Genomic DNA, 13,219 nt, shown 5'->3' with positions numbered 1-13,219 from the left:
ACTTATTTTTGTTATAATTGGCCTAGTATTGGTTAAGTTTTTAAATTATCTGTTGTGTAATTAACCTTGTATAATATGTCAAATTCGAACTTAACACTATTAAGTTCTCAGTTAAATAACTACATTGTTGCAAAATATATCTATCATACTACCGTACTTCTTTACTTTGTGTATCAGTCGCTCTGTAATTCATTTGGTTCATCAATCAAATATAGTCATTGGAGGAACCACTCGTTTCATTTGACACACAAACTCATCTCGAAGAATAGTAAACCCTTTATCATCCTCGCGTTCTTCATATCCTGCTTCAACATCTAGGCCAAAGTTTAAAAAAAAAAAAAAAAAAAAAACTTTGCTCTTTACAAGTACACTTTAGGTAATGTAAGCGTCTATCGGCTTCCCAGGATCGGCGCCTATGACTAACATTGGTTCGACCGTAGTATTATACAATCGGAAATGTTGTGTAGCACCTGATCTATGCTGTGTCATCTGGCTCTACACCAGAAACAGGCCTATACAGTGCCTTCAACATTGATTGCCTAATGTGTATTATATAATATTATATGATAACTTAAATATTTGATGAAGTTACTCAGGCTTTCTTGAATAACGCAGTTTGATCGTATCCTAGAACTTGCACATTGTTCACACATACACATACATACAGACACATATACACACAAATGTGTGCAAATTCAATTTAACTATATTTACTAATAGGCGTGGCTGTATTATCATTTATGCAAAACACATTCATTCGTCTATTTTTTAGTTATTTTCGGACCAACCAACGACGTTTCGCCATCCATCAAATGATACTGGGCGTCTTCTAGCTTTGGGTCGAATATTTGGTGATTGTACAATGTTGTTCCAAGAACGTTCTTCTGGTGTTTGTGTAGTTGTAATAACTAAATGGAAAGTAAAAGAGTAATTATTTTCCAAGGATTTTTCGAGCACTAGGCATTCTGACTTAGCAATTACTGTATTGGTATCAACGTGAAGAGATATAACTGGCGCTCGGTAAAGAATTTCCCGACTGTGACCACTAAGAAGCCTAGCTGTGAAAGAAAACTGTTCCGCATCTCCTTGAGGTTTCGCCGTTTGAACTATAAAACACATATTTCCATCAGTTCGTCGTTGAACATTTAACGTAAAGGTAGCCCGTATATCATGAGATGCAAAAATAGTCAAATTTGGTCTTAGAGATCTAGAGACTTCATAGCGAAATTCAACATCATCAGAATATGATATGACCTTAACGCCTTTATGAAGTGCTCTGATATGTTCAACTATCTCACCAGAGAATAACAGAAAATTACAATTTGTAACAGGGCATGCGTATGGTCTGAAATTACAGTTCTTCTCATGTTCCGCTTTCTTCGAACTGATCACTGCAGTTGGACATCCTTTATCCTTATACTGACATGGTAATGGTATTTTGTTTACAAGAGATTCACCAATGTGTGTTCTTGTATTTGTGAGTTGCCCTCGGCACACTGGACACGAAGCTATTCTAGGTTTACACTTGCTGCAAGTATGGTGGCCATTCACACATTGCATTATGGGAGGCGATGGTGTATCAAGACATACTGGACATTCCAGTTCCTTCCATAATACTTTTAATAATGTATCCATAGTCATGATTTCCTCTTCTTCTTCCACTGATTCTGGAACTTCATCATCCTTTAAAGAAAAAGTAAAGTGATAGAAATAGGTTTAAAGTGATAAAATATTTGACCCTTGTTTACATTGCATTTTGTTGTTAGCATTAAAATATATTCGACCATCTTTAAAAGTAATTGTCAAGCAGTTACTTCAATAAATACACTACGCTGTTGTTAATCCGGCTATTTTTAGCAGAGAGGTCATGTTGTATTAGCGAAAATGCCAGATTATTGAGACTGAAATTGAATTTAACACATATAGTACTATACTTTATATTATCACAGAAAAAGTAGAGAAATTTCTTGATTGAGATTTTATGTAGATTATCAAAAATGAAATGAAATCTTTAAGTTTTACGTCCAACGGTTATGCCGGTTAGGCTAAAGGAGACGGTGATGATGAGAAATGAATGAAATGGTGGAATGAAGAAAGTGGGAGGAAACGGGGGAACCCCGAGATAACCCACGAGCACTGTGTTTGCCCACCACAAATTACACACGGCGCGAGCTGGGATCGAACCAGGGACTCAAAGCACCGGAGGTGAACGCTCTACCACTGAGCCACCGCATCCTCTACGTAGATTATCACTCACTATGAAACACGTCCCAAATATTTACTTAATGCAATGAAGATGCTCGACGGCGGTATACATTATCACTAGGGATGGAAAAAGAACCGGTTTTAATCCGCTTTCAAACCGGTTCGGGCACCAAGATTCCATACTAAAGATAAGAACCTGTCCGGAGCGTTTTCATAAGAACGGGTTCATTTTCCATCCCTGATTATCACGCATCCGCTTTACGAGCAATAATAAACGGAAACCACAATAATACGGTATATCGGGTTCGATTTATGGTGGTGACACTCGATCAGAAAAGTGTAAAAGGTTTTCAGGCCAGCCACCCTGAGTGAGGTTTTCCCGGGATCTCCATATTCACGCCAAGCAAATATCGGGATTGTACCTAACATATAGGTCCCGTGTCGCTTCCTTGCTTCCTTAGTCCTTTCTTCCATCCCTTTCTTCGGATAGTGTAATCACCGAGGGACATTATCTCTCATACGTGACGGGCTGACATAGTCATAAATGACGGAAGCCCAGAGATCGAATTCCTAAGTACTGTATTTATTTTTCCATAGCTACAGTATAAACAAATACAATCGTTGATAGAATGTTGCAACGTTATGCGACAGACACCAGTTGTTGGGACCGGATTACTGAGAGGACGGATTACTGAGGGCCGGAATGGCGAGAGTCTAGTGTATTTCTAAATTTAATGTGTGCATTGTATAATTTCGTCATCTAAGGTGTGTAGTTTATAGACACAGGTAAACCAAAATTTAAAAAAAAAAAATAGTAAAGCATGAAGCACGATGGCCAAATTGTAGCCTACGTGTGTTCGGGGGGCGCGGTGGCTCAGTGGTAGAGCGTTCACCTCTGGTGCTTGGGGTCCCGGGTTCGATCCCAGCCCCCGACAAGTGAACTTTGTGGTGGACAAACACCGTGCTCGTGGGTTTTCTCGGGGTTCTCCCGTTTCCTCCCACTTTCTTCATTCCACCATTTCACTCATCTCTCATAATCACCGTCTCCTTTAGCCTAACCGGCATAACCGTGGGACGTAAAACTCAAAGATTTCATTTCATTTTTTTTCCTACGTGTGTTCGGCTGATGATTGTTCCTGTGCCGACGAAGAGCATGGCCGTTTTTAAGCAGTTCACACTTAAGGATATTATTTGCGTAATACGAGATTGTGGTAATGCGAAGGCGTTTCTGTCCCGTGTTCGACATCGAAATACGTGAAAGCACGAGAAAAAATCACCGGGTTGTGTGCATCACGAAAACGCAACTCGTCAATATGGCCTATTTTACAAGTTCGTGTGGGGGGTAACTGTGACATTTTTCAGAAGTTGAAGTTTCTTACGGAAATATGTTGAATTTGTGGAAAGATTTAATTAAGAAGTAATATTATTTAAATTAGTGTATTTTGTGAAATTAAAACATTGCCCGCCTTATGCAGAGTCGTTTCGACGTTTGATTAGCGTCATACTAAACTACTGACTACTGCAGGAGACTTATTTGATCTCTTTAGTATGGTACTAATCGCGCTTCAAAACGACTCTGCATAAGGCTGTGCTTGTTTACGAAAATAAATCTCAGTTGGGCTAAGGAACTTTTCGAGTAATTCACACATTTACTTTACGTTTAACAAGTAAATGTGTGCCTTTGATTAAGAAAGGGATCGTAACCTGTAAATTAATGTGAGTTGATTGATTCGATAATTCTTTTTAAATGTTTAATTTAAAATTTCTTAAAAACGTGTGAGGCTTTTCAACACTAAATTAGTTGAAAAATAAAGTTATTTGGAGAGGCGTAAAGTAGTGCCCATAGTGTTTTCTTTTCTTTTTTCTTTTTTTTTCGGAAATATGAAGACGAAACTATCTAGCCAGTGTAGTTGCAATTTAATTATATTGGATTCTTGGAAATTGAATTTGAAAATACATATCTTTCTACTCAATAATAACTCAGTAAACTCAATAATAATTCAGCAATTAAGTTAAACTCAATAATAATATTAAGATAATCTCAACAATAAACTTAATGACCGCTGAACCATTATGTGATAAAACCCTGACTAAAACCGTTAATACTAAAACCTAAATTATATGAATAAAATTCTGAGTAGTAGCAATCCATAATATTGAAAGCTAAAAAATGAAAATGAAATCTTTGAGTTTTACGTCCCACGATTATGCCGGCTAGGCTAAAGAAGACGGTGATGATGAGAAACGAATGCAACGGTGGAATGAAGAAAGTGGGAGGAAACGGGATAACCCCGAGGAAGCCCACGCACACGGTGTTTGTCCACCACAAAGTTCACTTGGCGGGAGCTGGGATCAATATTGAAAGCTAACTTGAAGATTCGAGGAAGAAGTGTTCCATTGTGTACAACATAACATTTGCTTATCTTTCTCCCCCCTCTCTCTCTGTATATATATATATATATATATATATATATATATATATATATATATATATATATATATATATATATACAGTGTCTCAGGAGGAAGGGGCAAACTTCGGAAAACGTGGTATGGGTGATTCTAAGCAAAAAGTTCATATGAACATTGGTCCTAATCTCAACGGTTTGAGAGCTACAGGTTGTGAACCATTTTTGACTTCATGTTGCTTATTACTCACCCTGTACCTACTCTACAGAGGTGAGACAGCGGATTTGGAAGTTGATGAAATGACCTTTCTAACGGTATGCAACGTGTGGCAGTGTTGTCTTTGGAAGGGAAGCTTTTCAGGGAAATTTGGGAAAGTTAAGGTTATTTTAAAGAAATTGGATGACAACACTAAATTCTCAAATATCCCTGTATAGGAGAACTGTTGAGTATTTATTTTAGTTTTGTAAAAGGATGTGACTGGGTGTAGATTGGTTGAATTTACGGATGTGGAAACCTTTGTTTAGCAAGAAATTGAAAGTTATTTATGCCCTTTTTCCCCCTTGTGCTACATACCTTCAGTGTTTCTTTCAGACATAATGTTCCGGGGGGAACTCCTGATACTATTTTCCTTATTATTATACAGGGTTTTCATAAAGTCTGGACGGATTTAATTCGCTTATAATTTACATAAAAGTGCTCATATTGAAATCAAATAAAGTGCAAACGGTAGCGGAAGGATTAAATTTTTACCTGTAACCTGCACCAGCTCAGTTCAGTCCACGGTTGTCTGCGGAATTCCGAGTTCCATGGACCGTCTATGAATCGACTTCTGTGGGCTGTTGATGATGCTTTCCCTTACCCTGCTCACTGTTGCAGGCGATGTTGGCGGCCTCCCACTTCGAGGACGGTCCAGGACGCTTCCTGTCTCCAATAACTTAGCATGCCACTTTCGGATTGCACTCTCAGTCGGTGCCGGCTTTTTGAACTCTTTGGTGAACTTTCGACACACCAGAATTGGTGATTTTAGCTCTGCGTACCACAGAACATATTGCGCTTTCTCTTTCACCGACGCCATCTTTGACACGGTAAAAAAATAGTCTTCGCAGAGGAGTTTTTCATTTATTTATTTCTTTAAAAGACACACACACCAATACAGCTTACAACTTACTTTTAACAGTCAACATTGAAACAATGAAAACAACAATGGATGAAATTTGGTAAGAAACTGACCCTTGCCCTCCCTCTCCCTCTCTCAACGTGTTCAGAGTTGCCGCTTATCTAACAGTGTTGCCAAGTAAAAATTTAATCCTTCCGCTACCGTTTGCACTTTATTTGATTTCATTATGAGCATTTTTATGAAAATTATAAGCAAATTAAATCCGTCCAGACTTTATGAAAACCCTGTATTATAAACGTATTATTTTGGTCTCCTCCGAGAGGCACTCTCAGAGCTCCGGGAGTCAGTGCCCCCCCAAAGCATGTCTGGAAGAAACACTGCATACCTTGATAACAAATTGTGTAATATATTTCTTGAATGAAATATCTTAAGTATACTAATTATGATTTGCTAAGGTGTTTATTCTTGTAAATAAATCTATATATATAAAAGAGAACGCACAAAATCCTTTGTCCGCTCATCACGCTAATACGGCTGAACCGATTTCTTTCATTTTTGGGGGGTTGTTAGGATTTGGACCCTAGATGGTTTTTATCATATCACTTTAATTTTTAATTACCAGTGTCTTGAGATAATTGACCAATCAGGTGTCAATACGTAAAAAAAATCCTTTGTCCGCTCATCACGCTAATACGGCTGAACCGATTTCTTTCATTTTTGGGGGGTTGTTAGGATGTGGACCCTAGATGGTTTTTATCATATCACTTTAATTTTCAATTACCAGTGTCTTGAGATAATTGACCATTCAGGTGTCCATACGTACAAATCCTTTGTTATTAGTTCATCATAGGTATAAAAATAAACGTATTTATATGCAACCCGCATGACCCTGTGACTCGGCGGGTTAACATAACTGACAGGCGCTATAAATCACTTGAAAGCGAAAAAGTAAAAATTATCTAAGTAACAAAGTTTATTGCGTTCCGGGATGACCGCAGCGAAGCGGGGCGGGTTGGGGTGACCGCAGCGAAGCGGGGCGGGTTAACATAAATGACAGGCGCTATAATGTTAACATTTACTGCAATCTACTATGGTTTTTATCATATCACTTGAAAGCGAAAAAGTAAAAATTATCTAATTAACAAGGTTTATTGCGTTCCGGGGTGACCCCAGCGAAGCGGGGTGAACGCTGCTAGTACACTCTATTTCAAAAAGAATATACGTGTTACGAAGAATTATTTTGTCCAAATTATCGATCGCTGCTCCTCGGCTCGGCTATTGGAGAAACGAATACCTAGTCTAGTTTATATTAATAGCCGCTAGATGTCAGTTGTCTTCTGTTTTGCTTGGTAACCGTCATATGTTTAAAATGGCTACTCCGCAGCAGAAATCATTTTGTGTTCTGGAGTTTGCGAAGTGCAATTCCGTGATTACACTGCAAAGACGATTCAGGTTGAGGTACCTAATTGATCCTCCGAATGGATGGAACATTCGGAGATGGTATCGACAGTTTATAGATACAATTTGTGTATGAAAAGGAAAGAGTCTTGACCGCCCTCGTGTTCCTGAAGAAAATGTTGCACGAATTCAAACTTCTTTCCAACGTAGTTCTTCAAAATCAACTAGTCGTGCCAGTCGGGATTTACAAGTGCCGACAACAACAATTTGGCGTGTTTTGAGACGTCGGTTGGTTATGAAGCCGTACAAGTTACAGCAGTTACCAGCTCTGCGTCCTGACGACAAACGCAAACGTGTGGCATTTTGTAACGAGATTCTGGATGCTATTGATAATGATAACACTTTTGCACAACGCATCGTGTTCAGTGATGAAGCGACTTTCCGTGTTAGTGGTCAGATAAACAAACAAAATATTCGAATTTGGGGCCTACAGAACCCATATGCAGTCATTGAACATGTACGAGAGTCGCCTAAAGTCAATGTGTTTTGTGCGATATCCCGATCATCTGTTTACAGCCCATTCTTCTTTAATGGAAACACGGTTAACAGTCAGCAGTATCTCGCTATGTTACAAAACGGTTGTTTCCGAGGCTGCACGAAGACAACTTCATTTTTCAACAAGACGGGGCACCCCCTCACTGGAGTCGACAAGTGCGTGAATATCTGAATGAAACTCTACCGAACCGTTGGATTGGTCGTGAAGGAGCTGGTGTCTTAGCATGTCTCAGCTGGCCTCCACGGTCACCGGATTTTACACCCTGTAACTTATTCCTGTGAGGTTTCGTTAAAGACGACGTTTATGTACCACCACTCCCACAGAACCTGGAAGAGTTTAAGAACCGGATCCGTACTGCCATAACATCAGTGACGCAGGACATGCTTGCCCGAGTATGGGAGGAATTTGAGTGTCGATGTGATGTTGTTCGTGTCGCTGATGGAGGACATACTGAACATCTGTAATTTGAACTTTGAACTGTAATTTGAATTTGAAAGGTTCGTAAATATGTGTGTAAAATTTCATATTCGTATGTCTTAAAGTTTAATAAATATATGCATTCGAAATATGTATATTCTTTTTGAAACAGGGTGTATAATAACCTTGAACTGAATTCAATATTCGAGTGTAGTCAAAAGGGCTTAACCTAGTTTATGATGGTATTGGACCAAATTAATGTTCACTATTCAAATAAGCAAAATTTAATCTTAAACTATATATATCCATAATCTGCTTCTATTCACTTTTGCAAAAAATAAAATCAATAATTGAAATCAACTTTTCATTTCGAACAACCCACAAATTTTCAGTAAATTCATTCCAATTGGTGTGAATGACCGTGCAGATATGGATGAAAGAGGAAGAAACGCAATAGAGATTCAACAAATACTTTTGTAAATAAACCTGAAATAAGCAACAGACAATTTCCCTTTCTTATGACTGATTGCAAAATTTTCTTCTTGTGCTTTCTTTAGAAACTATGTAAGTCTTTTATGCGCTGTTTTCATTCTTCACTTTCTGCTTAGAGAAATTGTAGGTGCATATTTACAAGGGAGTTTCATGGATCGCATGTGAAAGACGAGAGAAGTGTTTTCTGACTAGAAGGTTTCGTCGAAGGAGAAGGAGAATTTCCAACGGAGTGACAGTGGAAAATGTGGATGTGGAGAAGAACGAAGTTGTGACGGATGCCAATCCAGAGACAGTTACCACGGGTTCAACCAGTATGGCAACAGTTGAAATGTATACACAGAGGTTCGGAGCTTTGATTCCCAAGAAGTCCACCAAGGGAGACTGATTAGTTTCTTCCGTACCTGGCCGGCATTCTGACAGATAGATTAATGATGACAATAATAGAGTTTGATAGCCATGCTCTAAAGATAGCAAATTCCTCGTGAAAGTATATTCAAAGCTAAATACGGTTCTTGACTTCCTGACAACATCATTCTTCTTTAAACTCTTATTTTTATCTTCCACGCTTTCAGAATGTCTTTACGTGTTATGTTTTATTTTGCGTGCAAGCAAGGGCGCCGATCCTAGGGGGCCGGAAGGGGGGCGGGCTCCCCAAACCTCATGTGGGCCCCCCGTAGTGTACTTATGAATATACAATATTTGGCATAATTTGAATGCAATTTGTCTTAACATCCTCATATATATATCTGATCTGTGTCTGAGTGCCCCCCCCCCCAAAATTTACAGAGAAATCGGCGCCCTTGCGTGCAAGGTCTAAATTCCACCATCTTTGCCCAATCTGTAAATCATAGGTACAGATGAATGTACTCAACTCATTGAAACATTGTCTTACATTTTGTGCTACATTTCCACAGACTTCAATGCGCAGTAGAGGTAGGAAGGTATCAAAACTCTCTGCATTTATTTTTATTATGTTACTTTCTGTCATCCCTTACCTTAATTGTGTAGGAAATTTAACATAATTAAAGTAAATTAAAAGTGAAAACGTACCTCCGAAGAAAGAATTTCTGCCATACTGATAGTCTTCGATTTTTGTATGTTAGTAAGCTGTAAAATAAATAAATAAATAAATAATTGTGCCCTTTATAACGTTGAAACCAAGGAAATTATACCTTACTAAGCATGAGATTGATTCCCTTTGGATTGGTATTAGATATAAGTTCCAGCAGACCTAGCATTTCTTATTCTGTCATCTTCTTCTGAAGAAGTTTATAAAAATAAACGAAAATGATATTCGACAGTCCCACAAACGTTATTCATATAAAAAGTAATAAAGAATGATTTACACAGAGCAGCTATCAACTCAATACCTACAAAAAAAGATAGATATCTGAATGGGTATCCTAAATTAAAATAAAATTAAATATTTTACGAAGCTTCGCGGCTGGTTACAATACCACTAGAAATGAAAATTTCAAATTGTGAGCTGTTAGAACTTGGAAGTTTCAAAGAACTATTTAAAACATAGCTGCAAGAAAGATTTAATTTAAATATGACTTGTTAATATTTAGAAAGACTTTACATGGCTTTGATTAATAGAAGTAATCCAGTTAATGTATATTAGATTCAAAATTCCCCCTTTTTCTTTTCTTTCTTTTTTTTAAAGTTCTGTGGATATTCCAGCAAGGTACAACATGTGAACGATTCGAATGAAAGTAAATGCTAGAAATACAAAAGTAATGATAATTGCAATGAGAACAGTTGAAGGGGAATAACTTGCAACAAATCATTCTTTCTCATTTGGGGAGGCGCGGTGGCTCAGTGGTAGAGCGTTCACCTCAGTTGCTTGGGGTCCGTGGTTCGATCCCAGCTCGCGCAGTGTAGACTTTGTAGTGGACAAACACCGTGCTCGTGGGTTTTCTCGGGGTTCTCCCGTTTCCGCCCACTTTCTTCATTTTATTTATTACTCATTATCACCGTCTCCTTTAGCCTAACCGGCATAAGCGTGGGACGTTAAACTTAAAGATTTCATTTCATTTCTTTCTCATTTGATATAGTAAGTGGATTTACGTTTTAGTTTGCACTCTTCAAAATTATGACGTGCTATTTCTCGGGATGCTGTGTATTCTCAAGAAACTGGACTAGACGACAATGACATTCTAACGGAAACTTTAAAAAATAATACTGTAAGAAATCCAAGCAGACCGTGAGAAGAGAAGAGAAGCCGAAGATTAGATAAGCTAAAAGAAAGTATGCTGGTTAGGAACGCAGATCGGAAAAGAGATACATAGGCTGAAATAAACCAAATAGGAACTTCATCAACACAAATACGAGAAAACTCAATCAAGGAAGTCAGTGAAATCGTATCTCAAATGAGAATTACCGTTTGCAAGACACGTTTGAAATCTTGAAAGAATGCTGTGGAAGAGCTAAACACAGGTGATAATGGACATAGGCGTATGATGAAAACTATATTGGGAGAAAGGTGGGAATATTTAAGGAAGAAGAGACGAAAACATGTATATACAAAAGCTGTACGCGGAGAGAAATTGCTGAAGCCGAGAGAAATTGCAGAGCAAACATAGCGCACAAAGAAAACAAATAAATGTTTAGTAAACTTTAGTTCGAGGACGAAAAGAAGCGGAAACATGAAAGGAATGTGGAACTTGTTAAAGTGGTAACGTAAAAGAAAACAGAACAAAAATGAAAACATTCTAAAAGCGGAGGAAAACGAGTGCAAAAAGAGACAAATCAAGTTTTAGAAGAAAAGAAAACAATCTAAAAGCTATCGAAGAAAAAAAAGAGAAGGGAATTTACTGACAGATATTCATATATAAGAAGAAAAAGACAAGAAGAAAAGAATATTACCGACTGAACCTCCTAGATAGAAGGAGAAATGTAAGAAAGGACATAATTTATAACGCACAAAATGGAAAAACGGGAAAATAGAGCCTATAGCGTGCTCCAAGGGAAAGAAAATGATACATATATCTTCTTTACCAAATCAATCCCAACCAACATGAGTAATATCTAAGATTTTCGTTGTTGCATTTAATCTGTATTTTCAAAACACTTATCTTGAAGTAGGACGCTCACGTAACGTCGATCAAGAACAAAACACATGACCAAATTATGACCCAGAGAGACACTGAGCATTTAAAATATTTTGCTTTACCCATATGAATATGTAATTAAAAATGAAAAAATAATAAACCACAAAATAAAATTTTATTTTAGGAAATTAAACAAAACTTACAGCAAGATGAAAAATGTTCATTTTTGTATATTTGTACTTTATCTATATTGATAAACTCTTTCCTATTCATTTCTACTGCAGAAGCTTCGATCAGATGTTTAATCCTTATTATTATTATTATTATTATTATTATTATTATTATTATTATTATTATTATTATTATTATTATTATTATTATTATTATTATTACTTGCGTCAAGAAGAAAGGTTTTGACGGAGTATGTGTGCTTGTGTGTGTGTTATAGAAAGAGAATAGTAGTCAGCGAGAGAAGTCTTAGGAAGATGGAAACAATATGTTGAGGGTTTATATGAGAATAAGGATAGGATATATGGCATAGATGTGGAAATAGAAAATGAAGTACGCAAGGAAGATAAAAGGTTTAGTATTTTTCGGGATGAGTTTGAGAAAGCTATATCTGAGATTAGGAATGGAAAGCCAGCCGGGGTAAATAATACACCAATTGAATTCGTTAAGAGTATGCGAGGCAAGGGCAAGAAAGAATTATTCCGACTCCGGAATGAATAATATGAAAGAGGAAAATGGCCGAAAGACTTCCTGAAGACGATCATGATACCGAAGGCTAAGAAATCGAACCCAGATATGTTGAGGATCGTAGAACTATTAGTGTCATATCTCAAACACTAAAATTTTGCTTTGAATACTGAACAGAAGGTTGTGTGAAAGAAAAAATGAAAATGTTGAGGAGGAATAGTTTGGGCTTAGGAGAGGTAAGGGCACAAGAGATGCAACTGGATTATTAAAGGTGATCACTGAAAGATTTATAGATAAAGGGAAAGAGGTGTATGTTGTATTTATTGATCTAGAAAAGGAGTTTTACCGCCTGAATTGGGAATTGCTATTGGGAGATCTAAAGAAGGTTGGGTTGGAATGGAAAGATCGAAGACTGATAAGAAACTTACATGTGAACCAATAAATATTAGAATATGTGAGGAGGTAACTGAGAAGAGGGCAATTGGAAAGGGAATTTGAGGGTGATACTGTCTCTCGCCAACAATATTTAATATCTATCTAGAAGAGATAGTAAAAAAAAAAAAAAAAAAAAGCCTACATAATCAAGACGGATTTCGGAAGGAGGTAAAAAGATTAAATGTGCACGATTTGCAGATGATATGGCACTTGTGTGGAATCTCAAAAGAAAACCAATAAGATATTAGAAAACTTAAGGAAGGGTTATGAAAAATATGGTAAGAAAATAAATGTTAAAAACACAAAAGTCATAGTGATTGGAACGAAAGAATCAGTGTCAAATATAGAAATAGGGGATGAGAAAATAGGAACATGACTAGTTTTTCCATATATGAGTAATATTGTTAGTGATGATATGAAGGCGAACGTGAAATAAAAGCA

General features: G+C 37.2%; 1 protein-coding gene across 1 annotated transcript; it reads right to left on the bottom strand.

Annotated features, from left to right (window-relative positions):
• Nucleotides 1-475: 475 nt before the first annotated feature.
• LOC145677940 (E3 ubiquitin-protein ligase SIAH1B-like) lies at nt 476-1,688 on the bottom strand. Its single transcript, XM_081748183.1, has one exon. It carries the CDS (start codon nt 1,639-1,641, stop codon nt 769-771), a length of 873 nt encoding a protein of 290 aa, XP_081604309.1. The 5' UTR covers nt 1,642-1,688; the 3' UTR covers nt 476-768.
• Nucleotides 1,689-13,219: the final 11,531 nt, after the last annotated feature.

This window comes from Thermobia domestica, unplaced genomic scaffold, assembly GCF_964235325.1.
Source record: "Thermobia domestica unplaced genomic scaffold, izTheDome1.hap1.1 HAP1_SCAFFOLD_1647, whole genome shotgun sequence".
NCBI lineage: Eukaryota > Metazoa > Arthropoda > Insecta > Zygentoma > Lepismatidae > Thermobia > Thermobia domestica.
Note: the sequence above shows the minus strand (reverse complement) of the source record. Positions and strands in the feature narration are given on the sequence as shown.

Excerpts from the sequence above, each read along its gene's own strand:
- LOC145677940 (XM_081748183.1), bottom strand. The coding sequence starts at position 1,641 with ATGACTATGGATACATTATTAAAAGTATTATGGAAGGAACTGGAATGT.